At 57.6% G+C, this 13727-nt stretch overlaps 1 protein-coding gene across 5 annotated transcripts in view; it reads left to right on the top strand.

Moving 5' to 3' along the window:
- The window catches only part of CDK18 (cyclin dependent kinase 18), a 25398-nt gene extending 11671 nt beyond the window's left edge, over positions 1 to 13727 (top strand). The window contains exons 1-16 of one of the 5 annotated variants that reach the window (XM_082404090.1): positions 1604 to 1752; positions 4496 to 4646; positions 4847 to 4986; positions 5553 to 5678; positions 6510 to 6566; positions 7394 to 7508; positions 7696 to 7790; positions 8017 to 8079; positions 8555 to 8678; positions 8794 to 8914; positions 9899 to 9996; positions 10221 to 10326; positions 10456 to 10498; positions 11172 to 11262; positions 11505 to 11582; positions 12261 to 13727. In XM_082404090.1, coding sequence (XP_082260216.1) covers positions 4523 to 4646; positions 4847 to 4986; positions 5553 to 5678; positions 6510 to 6566; positions 7394 to 7508; positions 7696 to 7790; positions 8017 to 8079; positions 8555 to 8678; positions 8794 to 8914; positions 9899 to 9996; positions 10221 to 10326; positions 10456 to 10498; positions 11172 to 11262; positions 11505 to 11582; positions 12261 to 12295 — 1416 coding nt within the window. In that variant the 5' untranslated portion in view covers positions 1604 to 1752; positions 4496 to 4522 and the 3' untranslated portion in view covers positions 12296 to 13727. Of the gene's footprint in view, positions 1 to 1603; positions 1753 to 4495; positions 4647 to 4846; positions 4987 to 5552; positions 5679 to 6509; positions 6567 to 7393; positions 7509 to 7695; positions 7791 to 8016; positions 8080 to 8554; positions 8679 to 8793; positions 8915 to 9898; positions 9997 to 10220; positions 10327 to 10455; positions 10499 to 11171; positions 11263 to 11504; positions 11583 to 12260 lie in introns of those variants that run through there. The other 4 variants (XM_082404091.1, XM_082404089.1, XR_014247892.1 and 1 more) reach the window with 4 other exon arrangements.

Genomic DNA, 13727 nt, shown 5'->3' with positions numbered 1-13727 from the left:
CCCGAGGGGCCCCAACATGATCAGCTCTCTTCTCCAGCCACACTGCTGTTCCCAGACCGTACCAAACTCAATTCCGCCTCAGGACCTTTGCACCTACTGTTCCCTTGCTGACCTGCTTCCCCCAGATTCTGTATGACTAGCTCCCTCCCCAGTGCCTACTCAGAATTTTTCCCAGAAGATGTCACCTTCTCAGGGAAGACTTCCTGACCACCCTATTTGAAACTGCAACATCCCACCTCTCACACCCCATCCCTCTTTCCTGTTTTATTTTTCTCTGTTGCACTTGTCACCATGTAACATGCCGTATATTTTATTTACTTATTTTCTTTGTTGCCTCTCCCCACCCCCATTAGAGTGTCAGGATTAATGAGGGCAGAATTAATGTCTGTTTTGTTCACAAGTGGATTCTCAGGGTCAACAACAGTGCCTGACACGTAGCAGATGTTCAATAAATAATTGTTGAATGAAAGACTAGAGCCAAAGCTATGAGCGATGGTGTCACTGAATCGCCGTCATCAGCCTGCTAGTGGTAGCACGGGATTGGAAGCTGGGGTTGTCTGACTTTAATTCAGGGTGGCGGTGGAGGAGACCTGCAAGGTAGAAAACCGCACTTACAGCCTAGGCCACAGGGAGGGGCAGAGTGGGGGAGTTCCAGTTAGGAGAAGAAAGGAGCAATGTGGTCACTGAGTCTGTGTACTTAGCAACAGCCAGGAAATTGCTGCATGATTTTGAGCAAGTCAGTTCCCCTCTGGGAGCCGCGTTGTCCTCCACGGGCGAGCCAGGGAGGGTTAGAATGGGGGTTCTGTGAGTGCCCGCTCCTGCTGACACTCCAGGAGTCCAGCCCTTTCTCGCGGGGCACATAGCGGCCTCTGGGCAAGTGTCAGTTTCCTCTCGGCCTGGCTCCTCCTTCCTCCTGTGCTACCCGCTTCTCTGGCACCAGCAGGAAGTGCTGGGTTGGCTGGTATGTGCCCAGGAGGAGGCGATGGGAGGTAGGCCGAGAACTTTATGGACTCACCTGGGCAGGAGGGAAGGCCTGGTTGGGGGTCTGCCTGCCCACCCCTGCAGCTCCTGAGGGGGACTTCTCCTTCAGCATTCCCCCACCCCACCCGGCCAGGCCAGCGTCCTTGGACGCCCATCTCCCTCTTCCCCTGGCACCAGTTGCCCGGGGACAGCCCCAGATGGCTCCCTGGCCCTGGGGACAAAGGCCACACTGTGCCCAGCCCTGGGCTGGCTTCAGGCTGGGTCACACTGAGCCCTTCTATTCCCAGATGGGGGTGAGGGGCAGACGGCACGAAGGTAACAGGCCTTTTTCCTGTCGCCCTTCCCCCCTGACCCTCAAATCTGAGGAACTGACTCTCCAAAGAAAGAAGTCACAGAGGCATCTTGTGTCCTGAGGTAGGGAACAACAGACCATTCACTGCCCAGCCTGCCCTGTCACACCCAGACCCTGCCGGGTTCAAGGCCCCAATTGTCCCCATCCGAGGGCAGCGTCCACTCTGCATGGTCACCACCCCTGCCGCCTGCTCCCCTGCCACCCTCAGGAAGTCCATCCCTACATCTGACCGCCATCGCTCCTGCTACAGTGACAGCCACTTCCTCTCAGTCTCTTCTCAGGCCGGGTGCAGAGCAGCTGGTTCCCATCGTCCGCATTGCTTGGCTCCACGTTCCTGCTCAAGTGAGCCGTCCCCAGTTTCACCGTCCACATGCTTCCTGGTCCCACTGGTGTCTCCTTGCTGCTAACAAGGAGGGCAGGTGCAGTTCAGGCTGCTTCTCCTTTGTCTTGTAGAGATTGGGGGCCTCACTCACAGAAGGCTTTTGATGAGCTCCCCTCTCCCTCCCCTACAGGCAAATGCAAGGGCGTGAGATATATGGCAGCTACTGGTGGATTCCTGAGCCACAAACCCAATGTGCCATCCCATAAATCCCAGACTGTAGGATGGCTTTATGGGAGGCCTCTTTTTAGAAGAGGGCGTGACTGGCCCCTTTTGGCAGAGCCCAGACCTCAGGGAGCCAAGTGCCCAGTCGCCCCACCCCCTAGGATGACCATGACTGAGCTTGGGGCATCGGTTTGTGCAGGGCAGATATTTTCTCCCCTTCTGGTGGGTCTCCTGCTCCACTCAGCATTCCTCCACCTTCCTGTGCCTCCGCAGCTTCGAGGATTCCTCATCTCAGCCCATTAGTGCGATCTGGAAACCTGGGCAGATTACCATCCCTTACCTAGACCTCAGGTGCTTCCCAACCATGGCTCCAGTGTTCAGATCATTGGGCATGGGTTTTATTCATTTGTTTGTTTGTTTTTTGGCCACCCCATGCAACTTGTGGGATGGGGGATGATTTTAAAAAATGAATTTTCCCAGGCACCATCCTCAGAGCCTCAGTTCCAGAATCTGAGGGCAAAGCCCAGGCATCTGAACGTTTCCCAATACTCCCTGCTGATGCTGATGTTCAGCCAACTTGTAAACAGTTGATCTGTGCGATGGGGACATCTCCACTCTCCTGTCGTGTGGGAAATATGAGTCAACAGGCAGGGCGTGTCGAGGTCCTCTTGTCACTGGAGCCTACACGCTGCCACCATCATGAAGCCCCCCTATGCACCCCCATCCCCGGCTGGCTGCTCACAGGAGTGAGGTGGGTGGAAGCCTCTGGGAGCTTCCTGTCCATGAGAATCCTGCAGATGACAGGCCCGGACACCGCACAGAGCCAGGAGGAGTGGCTGAGGTTGGCTGGCAGGAATGAGCTTGGAGATGGAGAAGTAAGAAAGTTCCAGGCTGGTGGGCTTTGCAAGGAAGCTGGAAGAAGAAGAGCTTTCAGCTACCTTCTCATCAAAGGAGGCCTCACAGCCCCCAGGTTCCTTGAGAAGAGGGACCAGGCTTTACTCACCGCTAACCCCAGTGCCTAGTGTAATGCTTGGCACTTCATTTGTTGAGCCAAACTGAGTGAGACTTCATAGCCCACTGACAGAGATAGGCTCGGCTGGCAGTGCAGACCCAACGCCTGTACTCTGAGAGGTGCCAGCCTGACGAAGGAGTGCCTGGCAATACCCAGTCTCTGGGCTCAGGGGAGCTGGAGGGCCACAACTTAGCTGCATTTGGGGACAGCCAGGGAAAGGACCCTTTCCAGGCTGGCTGAGTACAGAAGGATGTGATCCATAAACAAAGTAAACATGTTACTGACCCATAATCCCTTAAACCAGGATTCAGGAGGGGCCTGGTTGCCTTGGCAACTGGTTACTGGCCAGTGCCAGTGCTGAGAGCATCCTCTGGAAATGGGCTGTGCTTGGTGCATGGGTAAAAGCTGGGAGAGGGTGCAGGATGGCCCCCTCCCATCACAGGGCTAGCCCTGATGGCTTCATGGCAGGCATGGGTGGGGGCCCTTGTGAGGCCTCTTGATCCCAGCCCCACTGTAGCTGAGGGAGAAGGAGGCAGAGTAGAAATGAGGGGGTGGCCACACTGGGAGCTTATGAAACCATGGAGGGGAGGGGAGGGGAAGGGGGGAAAGGGAAGGGAAGGCATGACAGCCCCACTCTGAGTTTTCAGGGCAGAACAGAGAAGGAAGGGTCTATGGGAAGAAGCAGTTGCACAAGTCTCATTGGGAGGCCAGCGGGTGTCCCCTCACTCAGGGGGCAAGAGGGCTGAGGAGCCGCAGGGAGGGAACCTCTTCTCGCTGGGGAGGGGGCCCTGGGGTGAGCAGAGCAGCCCATCCCTCTCCTTCATCATGTTCTCTGCAGTAGACACCCTGCCTGCTGGGGTTCTGGTGCGGAAGGGGCCGGCAGTGCTCAGCCTCCCCTCCCTGGGGGCCCTGTCTGTTTCCGGTAAATTTCTGTCTTTCCCTTGAGACATTCAACTGCTCCTGACCTCCCATATTTCAGCAGGAGGGATGGGGCTGGGCCAGCTCAGATGCATACATCCTCTCCCTTGTCCCTTTCCTCTCTTTTCCTGTCTCCTGGGGATCCAGGACAAGCGGGAGAGGGACTCCCAGGTGTCAATATTAGGATGAAATGGGGTTTGGACCAGACTGCGTTACAAGGGTGTAGGCTAAGCTATGTTCAGCTTATGGGCATCAATCAGTAAGGCTTACTGGCTGTTGACATATTCAGCCTCCTCCATGCAAGTTGATAAAGAGCTGCTGGCCCTAGGGCCACCCGGTTCTGGTGTCTTCCCTGCCACCCCTGGCCTCCTTCCAGAACTCTCTAGACCTCCAGCAGCTAAAAGGTTACCATCTGGCCCTGGGGAGGCCTTCAGGATCCTGTTGGCACATCAAGCTGCTATTATGAGCAGTACTTTGCTGTGCTTCCTTAATATTCCCTGTGAATATCTCCCCAGGGACAGGGAATCCTGGGGGGATGAGATTCCCGAGGAGGAAGAGGGTTAGGAAGATGCAACCCTGGCCCCTGAGTGCGGGGCGACAGAGCTTGATGGGAAGACCCAGAATTCACATTTGGTGTCGACTGGACCCATTGCCGTGTTCTCACCCGCTCTTCTCACTTTTGTCCCAGGACCCTGCGGCCTGCTGCCTGCTGATCATGAACAAAATGAAGAACTTTAAGCGTCGCTTCTCCCTGTCAGTGCCCCGCACCGAGACCATCGAGGAGTCCTTGGCCGAGTTCACAGAGCAGTTCAACCAGCTCCACAACCGGCGCAATGAGGGTGAGGGGTCTGGGGCCCTTCCCCCGCCCCTCCCCACCCGGCATCCCCCCTGCCCCTCCCCACCGTCCCTGACACACCGTGACACACAGCACGGCTGGCCTCGGGGCTGGCCTTGGTCCGGGAAGGGCAGAGTGAAGTCTCCTCCCCACCCCTGTGCCGGGGCAGAGGCAGGGAGGGTGGCTGATGCCTCTCCGTCTCAGGCCTGCAGCTCCGTCCTCTGGACAGAGACCCCCAGCCAGAGTCCAGCACCTTCTCCCCCGCAGACAGAGGGGAGGACCCCGGGCAGCTGTCCCCTGGCATGCAGTACCGGCGGCAGAACCAGCGCCGCTTCTCCACGGAGGTGAGGGGCTCCAGGCTCTACGACACATCCACAAATGTATGCCCAGGAAGGTGGTTGCCTTGGAGCCAGACTTCATGGGTTCAAATCCCGGCTCTGCCACTGATTAGCTCTGTGACCTTGAGCAGGCTACGCAACCTCTGTGTACCACAGTCTCCTTGTGTTAAAATGGTCATCGAGAAGATTAAATGAGAATATATGCCACGTGCTCAGGACATTCCTGGTACATAGCAAGGGCGAGACAATTTGACTATTGGTCTTATGACCCACATACATGTGCCCAAGTGTGTGAAAAATATGCTTACAGAATCGCAGTGTCTGCAGGAATCTCATTCTACAGATGGTGACTCTGAGGTCCAGAGAGGGAAAGGGACCTCCTAAGGTCACACAGCAACCCCTGGATGTCCATGTATGTCTCAGCACATCTTTGAAGCCTCACAGCCTCACAGTTCAGTCCTGCTGGGGTTGTTCACAGGGAAAGCCAGGCCCAGGGCCAGAGGCGAGGGTCCCACAGCCCTAGCTACCCTGGAGCAAACACTGGCACCCCTGTCTCATCCTGGCCACTGCAGGACATCAGTAAGAGGCTCTCTCTGCCCATGGACATCCGTCTGCCCCAGGAATTCCTCCAGAAGCTGCAGCTGGAGAGCCCAGACCTGCCCAAACCTCTCACCCGAATGTCCCGCCGTGCCTCCCTGGTGAGTCCCAAGAGGGTCAGAGGTCGCCTGGGTGGAACACCCTCTCCCCTGCAAGACATCAGTCCTGGTTTTGCATGTCCTAGCTGAGGCCTGTAGCAGTTTCCAAGGAGGTTTCTGGGCCTCTGGCGCCACCTGCTGGCCGAGAGGATTCCCATAGCTGGTGCTCTTGGTCAACCTCCATTCCCTAGTTGAGCCCCACCAGTGCTGGAGCTGAGCTCCAAGCCCCCTCTGGGTTCCAGAGTCTTCACCAGGGTGAGGTCAATAAACCAGCTGGCCCGTGTTTCCAAGTCTTGGCTGCCTATCAGATTTCCCTGGGAGCATCTTACAAAACACAGATTCTGGTCCCCAGTCCAGATACCTACAGAATCAAACTCTGGGTGGTGGGGCCCAGGAATCTGTATTGTTAAGGGTTGGGTACTACTGAGCTGGAGCAAGTGTGCTGATGAGAGAGGCTGTAGGGAGGTGGGTTCTGAACTGGACCCCAAGGTACAGTGGAGAAAAAGGCACAGTTCCTGCCCTTGAGGGACTTCTGAGCAGGATGTAGACAGACAGGTGATAAAGGCCTGTGGCAATCCCAGGACTACAACCCTGGGCTCTGCACCCTCCACTGCCACAGGAGAAAGAAACTCACACTTCCAAGGCCTCCCTCCTGTATCACAGGGACAGAGAGAAGCGGAGAGGGAGGATTTGGGGCTGCCCTCACCCTGCTAGCCTCAGACCCCCTGGGGGTCTCATTCCCTTTCCACCTGGAGGCTGGGGGTGGGGAGGTGTACTCTATGTGGGACAGCTGGGGCTTTCAAGCTCACAGGACCCTATGTCTCTCCCTCTCAGTCAGATATCGGCTTTGGGAAACTGGAAACATACGTGAAACTGGACAAACTGGGGGAGGTAAGAGGCTGGGTTGGGTGTTCTCCAGGCTGCCAGGCGGGATGGCTAGGAGGAGGAACAGGGTCCTCCCCAGCCTTCCCCAATCTGCGGTCACGCTACCCCTGTCCCACAGATCTCGCCATGCAGTCTGGCCCAGCCTTTGGCAGGTGTTAAGGTGGGCCCAGGTCCTGGAGGAGGGCATGAGGATGGAGTGGCTGATGGGCTCTGGGGCAGAATCCAGTCTTTTTTTCCCTGCAAATATTTCTTGTCTGGGATCAAATCCCAACTCCTCCTTTTACCAGCTCCGTGGCCTGGTGTGAGCTATGTGACCTCCCTCTGTGCCTTGGTTTCTTCCTCTGCCAAATGGAGATCCCTAATTGTTCTACCTCATAGGGTGTTGTGAGGACTGAGTAGGTCACTATAAGCTTTTGTGCTGTGTAATTATTAGCTATTTCCGTAAACACTGTGCTGGGCTTTGTGTTCCAGGCTGGGGGTGGGCAGTGGTTTACAGAGAGGAGGAGGATGTGGCCCTTTCCTTCCAGGAACCCAGAGGAGACCTATATGTAAACATCAACAGAATATAAGGAAGAACAAAACTGGTGTTATAATAGAGGGACATCTTGCCTGCTGGGGGCTTACAGGAAGGACAGTTCCTTCTGACCGGGAAGGGGTTAGGGACAGCTTCACAGAGAAGTGGGCTTTGGAAGAAACAGAATTTCAGTGAAGGGGGGGTAGGGAAGGGCGGTCCTGCCAAAGTCATGGCCCAAGCAGAGGCACAAAGAGGAGGACATTGGACAGAGGAGAGCGGGGCCTGAATGTGGCTGGGCTGCTGGGGTTCTTGTTCCCAGGGAACCTATGCCACAGTCTTCAAAGGGCGCAGCAAACTGACAGAGAACCTCGTGGCCCTGAAGGAGATCCGGCTGGAGCATGAGGAAGGCGCGCCCTGCACTGCCATCCGAGAGGGTACAGCATCCTAGGGTCCTGTAGTCTTGGGGCTCCTGGCAGGAGGGGTTCTTGGCCTGAGCCCTGGTGGCAGCCTGGGGGCCAAGGATCATTGCTGGAATGGGGACTCCTGAGGCTGATCCCAGGAGGAGAGGGTATGAGGGGCATATGGGGCCTAAGGGACCCAGGCAGGCCTGTCTCCCCATAGTGTCTTTACTGAGGAACCTGAAACATGCCAATATTGTGACCCTGCATGACCTCATCCACACGGAGCGCTCCCTCACCCTGGTGTTTGAATACCTGGTGAGTTGGGGTAGGGGTGAGGGGGGGAGAGGGTGGGGGTGGCCCAGGCCTTGTTCTGGAATCAGGTTCTCAGATGCTCCCGTGCAGGAATGGTCCAAGGGCCCAGGCTTAGGGGCAGCTCAGAGCCAGGGACCTGTCCCACTCCTCGGCTTGGGCCCTGCCCAGGGAAGGGCTCCTGGCCAGGCGTCAGGTCAGGGCGAGCGCTGAGCCAGGCCCTGTGTTCCAGGACAGTGACCTGAAGCAGTATCTGGACCACTGTGGAAACCTCATGAGCATGCACAACGTCAAGGTAAGAGCCTCCGTGTCATGGACCTCCGCGCTCTAACGCTGAGCGTTAGGTTCCCTGTCTGTCAAATGGGAGCATGAGTTACCTGCCAGGGTGAAGAGAGGCTTCCGGGGAAATTCAGAGGGATGAATGACCTCGTCTGTGTGCGTACATCCCCACACAGGCAGGCTTCCTGGCCCAGTGTGGCGCCTCTCAGCTCCCCGGCTGGGGTACTCTCTCCTCCCCCACCCTCCTGCCTCCTCTGTGCACCTGGTGCCCTGCCCTCTGGATGGGATTCCCTGGGGTGGATGGGGCCCGGGATGCGGCTTCCACGCAGGCAGGAGAACCAGGTAGCTCTCCAAGTACCTCACCTCCACCCAGTCTTGTCCCCATCGCCGTCCCAGCCACGGGGAAGAGGCGCAGGGTTCCTCCCTTCCCCCCTCCCCTCCGTGGGCCATGCTCCCACCTTGCACTGCTTCCTTTCTTTTCCCTCCCCAAGATTTTCATGTTCCAGCTGCTCCGGGGCCTCGCCTACTGCCACCGCCGCAAGATCCTGCACCGGGACCTGAAACCCCAGAACCTGCTCATCAACGACAGAGGGGAGCTGAAGCTGGCCGACTTCGGTGAGCGCCAGAGCCCACAGGGCTGGGGCAGGGTGGTGGAGGAATCTGACGCAGTCTCCTCAGGATGTGGGCACTGTCCGGGGTGGGGGCGGTTCAGTGACGGGTCTGTCCCTAGGACTGGCCCGGGCCAAGTCAGTGCCCACGAAGACGTACTCCAATGAGGTGGTGACCCTGTGGTACAGGCCCCCCGACGTGCTGCTGGGGTCCACGGAGTACTCCACCCCCATCGATATGTGGTAAGCAAGCGCTGTGGGACTGGGCGGGGGGGTGGGGAGGTGGGGCAGGGGCTTCCGCACCTGCGACTCGCTTTTGCTGCCCCAAGGGCCTCTGCGAAGGACTGTCTAACCTCTTTTGAATAAAAGCCATGTGGTATCCTGTTGAACTGGATGTTAAAGAATTGAGGGCTTCCCTGGTGGTCCAGTGGTTAAGACTGTGCTTCCAATGCAGGGGACGCGGGTTCGATCCCTGGTCGGCAAACTAAGACCACACATGCTACATTGCATGGCCAAAAAATAAAATAAAGAGAAGCAAGTTTACGGGGGGAAAAAAAAAAAAGATGCATTAAAAAATAAAATAGAATTAAGTCAGAGCTACATTGGGGTTTCCCTGGCTCTAAATAGACTCTCTTAGGCTGTGCTTCTGAAATATTCGCCCAGGGGTACATAGGGGGTTACCAGAGGGTACAGGAGGGCCCCCACAGTAAATATGATGAATCTTACCCAAGCATGAGTTCTACTGAAAAATTTAGAAGGGATACTTTTTTTCTTAAAATTAACGCACGTATGATTCAGTGTAGAAGGAAAAGATGGCCGAACTTTAAAGGTAAAACACAGTTTTCTGATGAATGGCTGCTGTGCCCTACAGCAGGGGTTTCCTTGGAGAGTGGATTTGTGGACTTCTCTCTTCCAGAGGGGCACATGATGGAAAGTTTGAGACAACACTGCTTGAAGAGCTCCCTCATGGGTGCTGGCTATGCAGACCCAAATCCTATAGAGTGAAAGGGGAGAGATCAAAGCGTCCTAGAGCCCTGAGAAGCCCCCAGAGGGAGGCTGGAGTGGGTGGCTGTGCTGTGCTAGGAGCCTCTGCAGCCCTGGGCCACCCACCCCGGTGCCATGACCCATTTGAGTCACTGTGGCAGGGCATCGTGGTGGAGCAGCGCTAGGAAGCGCGGGTGCAAGGAGGTCCAGCCTAACGCCGCCCCTGCCCATTGCTCCCTGCAGGGGCGTTGGCTGCATCCATTACGAGATGGCCACAGGGAGGCCCCTATTCCCCGGCTCCACGGTCAAGGAGGAGCTGCACCTCATCTTCCGACTCCTTGGTCAGTCTCCTGCCGCTCCCTCCCTCTCACCACTAGGGGGCGCCGGAACTCTGTCCAGCCCGGGCGCATATCTGGACTGGGAAGAGCAGCTCCCACCGGATCTCTACAGGGCGGGGCCCCCGGTGGACTCAGTCATTCTATGACCCCACCTCCTACCTTGCACCCCTCCAAGTCGCCCTCGGCTCTGGCCTCTCACCCCTCCCCACCCCTTCTCATCTCCCCAGGGACCCCCACGGAAGAGACGTGGCCTGGTGTGATGGCCCTTTCCGAGTTCCGAGCCTACAACTTCCCCCGATACCTGCCCCAGCCGCTCATCAGTCATGCTCCCAGGTAGCCCCTCCTCCCCACTCCTCCTCTCTGCCTGTGGGCCTGGCCGTCCCTCCCAGAGGTGGCTGTGAGCCCCACCCGTCCCACCCCACCCCCATAGACCAGACCTGTGCCAGCTCCTTCCTCCCGCAGGTTGGACACTGATGGCATCAACCTCCTGACCGGCCTCCTCCTGGTGAGTGTGCCCCCACGCCGACCAGGGCCAGGCAGTCAGAGAGCTGAAGCCCCAAGATCCCAGCCCAGCCCTCCGTCCCACCTGCATGCTGGTGGGCTCAGGAGCCTGAACCGGCTCCCTCACGTACCCTCCACCCACCAGGCCCGAGGGGAGTGCTGGCTTCCACAGACTTCAGAGCAGGTGCACTCCCAACTCAAACCCCAATTCAGACCCTAGCTGTGTAGCTGTGGGCAAGTTACAGAGCTTTTCTGTGGCTCAGTTTCCTCAACTGCAAGGTAGAATGAATCATTCACATTTTGTAAGATGGTCTTGAGGATAAATTGAGGTTACGGAATACACTTAGAATGGTGCCTGTCTTGAATAAGCATACGATAAAGGGTAGTTGTTAGCATTACATGTTAATATTACTATTAAAGCTATGATCTTAGATGCCTCAGCATCTGTATTTCCATCCCAAGAGGAGGTCATTCTCCGAAAGCCCCATTTCTGGTTTTCTCCTGGTGGCTGGAGACCTGAGACCCTGAGTTCTGAGACTGCCTTGGCTTGAGCGGGCAGCTGACCCCAGGGGCTTCTCAGGTTAGACTCTGGCCCTTCCCTTCTTGGTCACATAACTTAGCATGGGAATAGCATTGCCCAGAGGGGTCCCTGCAGTCCCCCACCCTCTGCTTTTCAGTACGAATCCAAGAGTCGCGTGTCAGCAGAGGCGGCCCTGAGGCACCCCTACTTCCGGTCACTGGGGGAGCGTGTGCACCAGCTCGAAGACAGTGAGTGTGTAGGGGAGGTTGGGGGAAGGGGGCTGGGCCACCCCAGAACCAGAGAAAGGGAGCAGCTGGTGTACGAGGGGAGGAAACCCTGTGGATCCAAGGTGCTGCCTGAAAGGCCCAGTTAGGTGCTCCTGGGCCAGTCCTAACTAAGGGGGTGCTCGATGGGTGTGGGGGCCTCAGGCTCCAGGAGCAGGGCCAGCTCCACTCAGCTCTCTCCCGGCCTTTTCCCTCTCTCACCCCAGCTGCTTCCATCTTCTCCCTGAAGGAGATCCAGCTCCAGAAGGACCCAGGCTACCGGGGCCTGGCCTTTCAGCAGCCAGGTAGGGGCTCGTGCCTCCCCCACCTCCTCCTCTTATTAGAGGAGGCCAGGGCAGGCGGCTCCACCCTCTTGAGGAGCAGAGATAGGGCCCAGCAGCCCCTCCTGCGGTGGGAATCGGCGTGGCCTCCCTGACACTGGCCTGTCTTCCGGGGGCCCGTGGGGAGCAGGGAAGGGGCTGGTTTCCCTATCTCCTTGCCAGGCTTCCTCCTCCTGCGTTTCCCTCCTCAACCCCCACCCTAGACAGAACGCTGCATCTGACAGTAGCCCTGATGAAGGTGCACGCTTTTCCTGGTGCATTCTCTCTGCAAATTCTGAGCTCTCTGGCCTCCATCCTGGGAGAACTGTACTTTGTTTCTAGACTAGCTGATGGCCGCAGACATGATAAGTGCTTTCCATGCAGTATCTCATTTAATCCTAAAATACCCCTTGAAATTGGTACTATTAGTTAATGCTCCCCATTTCACAGGCAATGAGACTGAGGCTCTGGGAGGCTAAGGTGCAATTTCACATAGCTAGTAAGCAGAGATGGGATTTGAACCCAGGGCTGACCAGCTCCCAAGCACATGCTCTTGCTGGCTCTATCAGAGTAGCTCTGGAGGATGCCCGTCCCTCCTGATCTCAGGTGACCTTCGGCCCAGCCTTCTCCCTGCAGTCCCACATCTTTCCTTCCATTCTCCAGGGCGAGGGAAGAGCCGGCGGCAGAGCATCTTCTGAGCTGTGCCCACCCTGCTGTGGCCCAAGGGACGAGAGGTCACACTGAGCACAACTGCGGCAGGATGGGGCCCGTGTGGCTTCGGAGGACTGAGGAGTGAGGGCTAACGGCCGGTCCAGAAGACCTCTCGGCAGCCCTGCTGGCCACGGCTGTTTCCTCTCCCTTCTTCCCACATGCCTCCCCAGTGGCCTTGGCCTGGCCACCAACCCCTCCATCACCTTCCCTGGGGCTGGGCATGAGCTGCTTCCCTGGGAGGAGGTGAGGGGACAGGAAGCGATCTCAGACACTTTCCCACTCTAAAGTGCTCAGACACCAGCATGGAACCCACATGGACAGAAGAGTCTAGAGGCTGGGCAGAGCGCTATGCCTTGAACATGGGCACCACCATGCCCAGGGTACCTGCCTGCCTCAGGTTTGGTCGAGTCCCTTTCAGGCCCCTTGGAGCCCACACGTCTTTCCCCTTCTTCCCCCCTGAGAGCAGGAAGCAACATGGCACCTTGTCTGGGACCCTGGAATCCTGGGTGCCAACGTGTGTGCCAAAGCCCACCCCCACCTGAAGGGCGGGTGTCCCCAGAGCAACAGAGAGAGTCGTAGCCCCACCTCCTCTTCTCATCATCCCCCACTTGTCCCCATTCCCCACTCCTCGCCAGAGGCCCCGTATGCTGCTGGACGCCCAGTTGAGTCCAGCGGTGGCCTGGTCCCGCCAGCTGCACTCCTGCCAGCTCAGCCGGGCCCGCCCGTCTCCCCAGTCTGAATGGGATTGCCTTAAATTGGCAGGCGGTAGAGCACGCACTGCCCTTGGAGCTCTGACCCAAGCTCCTACCTTCCACCCTTTCCCGAGAGTGGCTCCTGCTTATCATCCCTGAGCGCTGGTAAGCCAGCCCTGGGCCAGGGTCCCGAGGACGGTACCCAGATATGCAGGGTCACCCTGACACTGGTGCCAGCTCCCTGGGGCTGGCACAGCCTCCCTCGTCCCCTCCTTCCCAGCCCCCGTGGCTCTGTCCTTGCTCCACCCTATCTGGGCACCAGCCTCCCCATGCCCCTGGCCTCCCCAGAGGGCGGTCACCAGAGAGAGAATCAGCACCGCAGTCTGAGGTACAGGAAGGTGGGACAGGACAGGATAGACTTTGATCCCGAGCCCCGAGCCCCAGGGGACTGGGAGTTTTAGGGCCGTGGCCCCGCGAGAAGGCACCCCCCCCCACCCCTATGGAGCACACCTATTCTATTCCCAAAGTCTCCTCAACACTTGGCTGAATCTTGGATGGCGAGGCCAAGGGGTGGCCAGGTCCCCTGCACACCCCCCTCAGCCTGAGGAGCAGCCCTGGAGGGTCTTGGCTTCCCCACAAGTCCCTCCACTCCTCCCCCGCTGTACTGTGAATTTCCTGTGACTCAGCGCAAAGACAGATAATATATTTAATTCATGTTGTACAGAAA

Source organism: Balaenoptera borealis (assembly GCF_965194805.1).
Source record: "Balaenoptera borealis genome assembly, chromosome: 1".
Lineage (NCBI taxonomy): Eukaryota > Metazoa > Chordata > Mammalia > Artiodactyla > Balaenopteridae > Balaenoptera > Balaenoptera borealis.
This window is presented reverse-complemented; position numbering and strand designations above follow the sequence as displayed.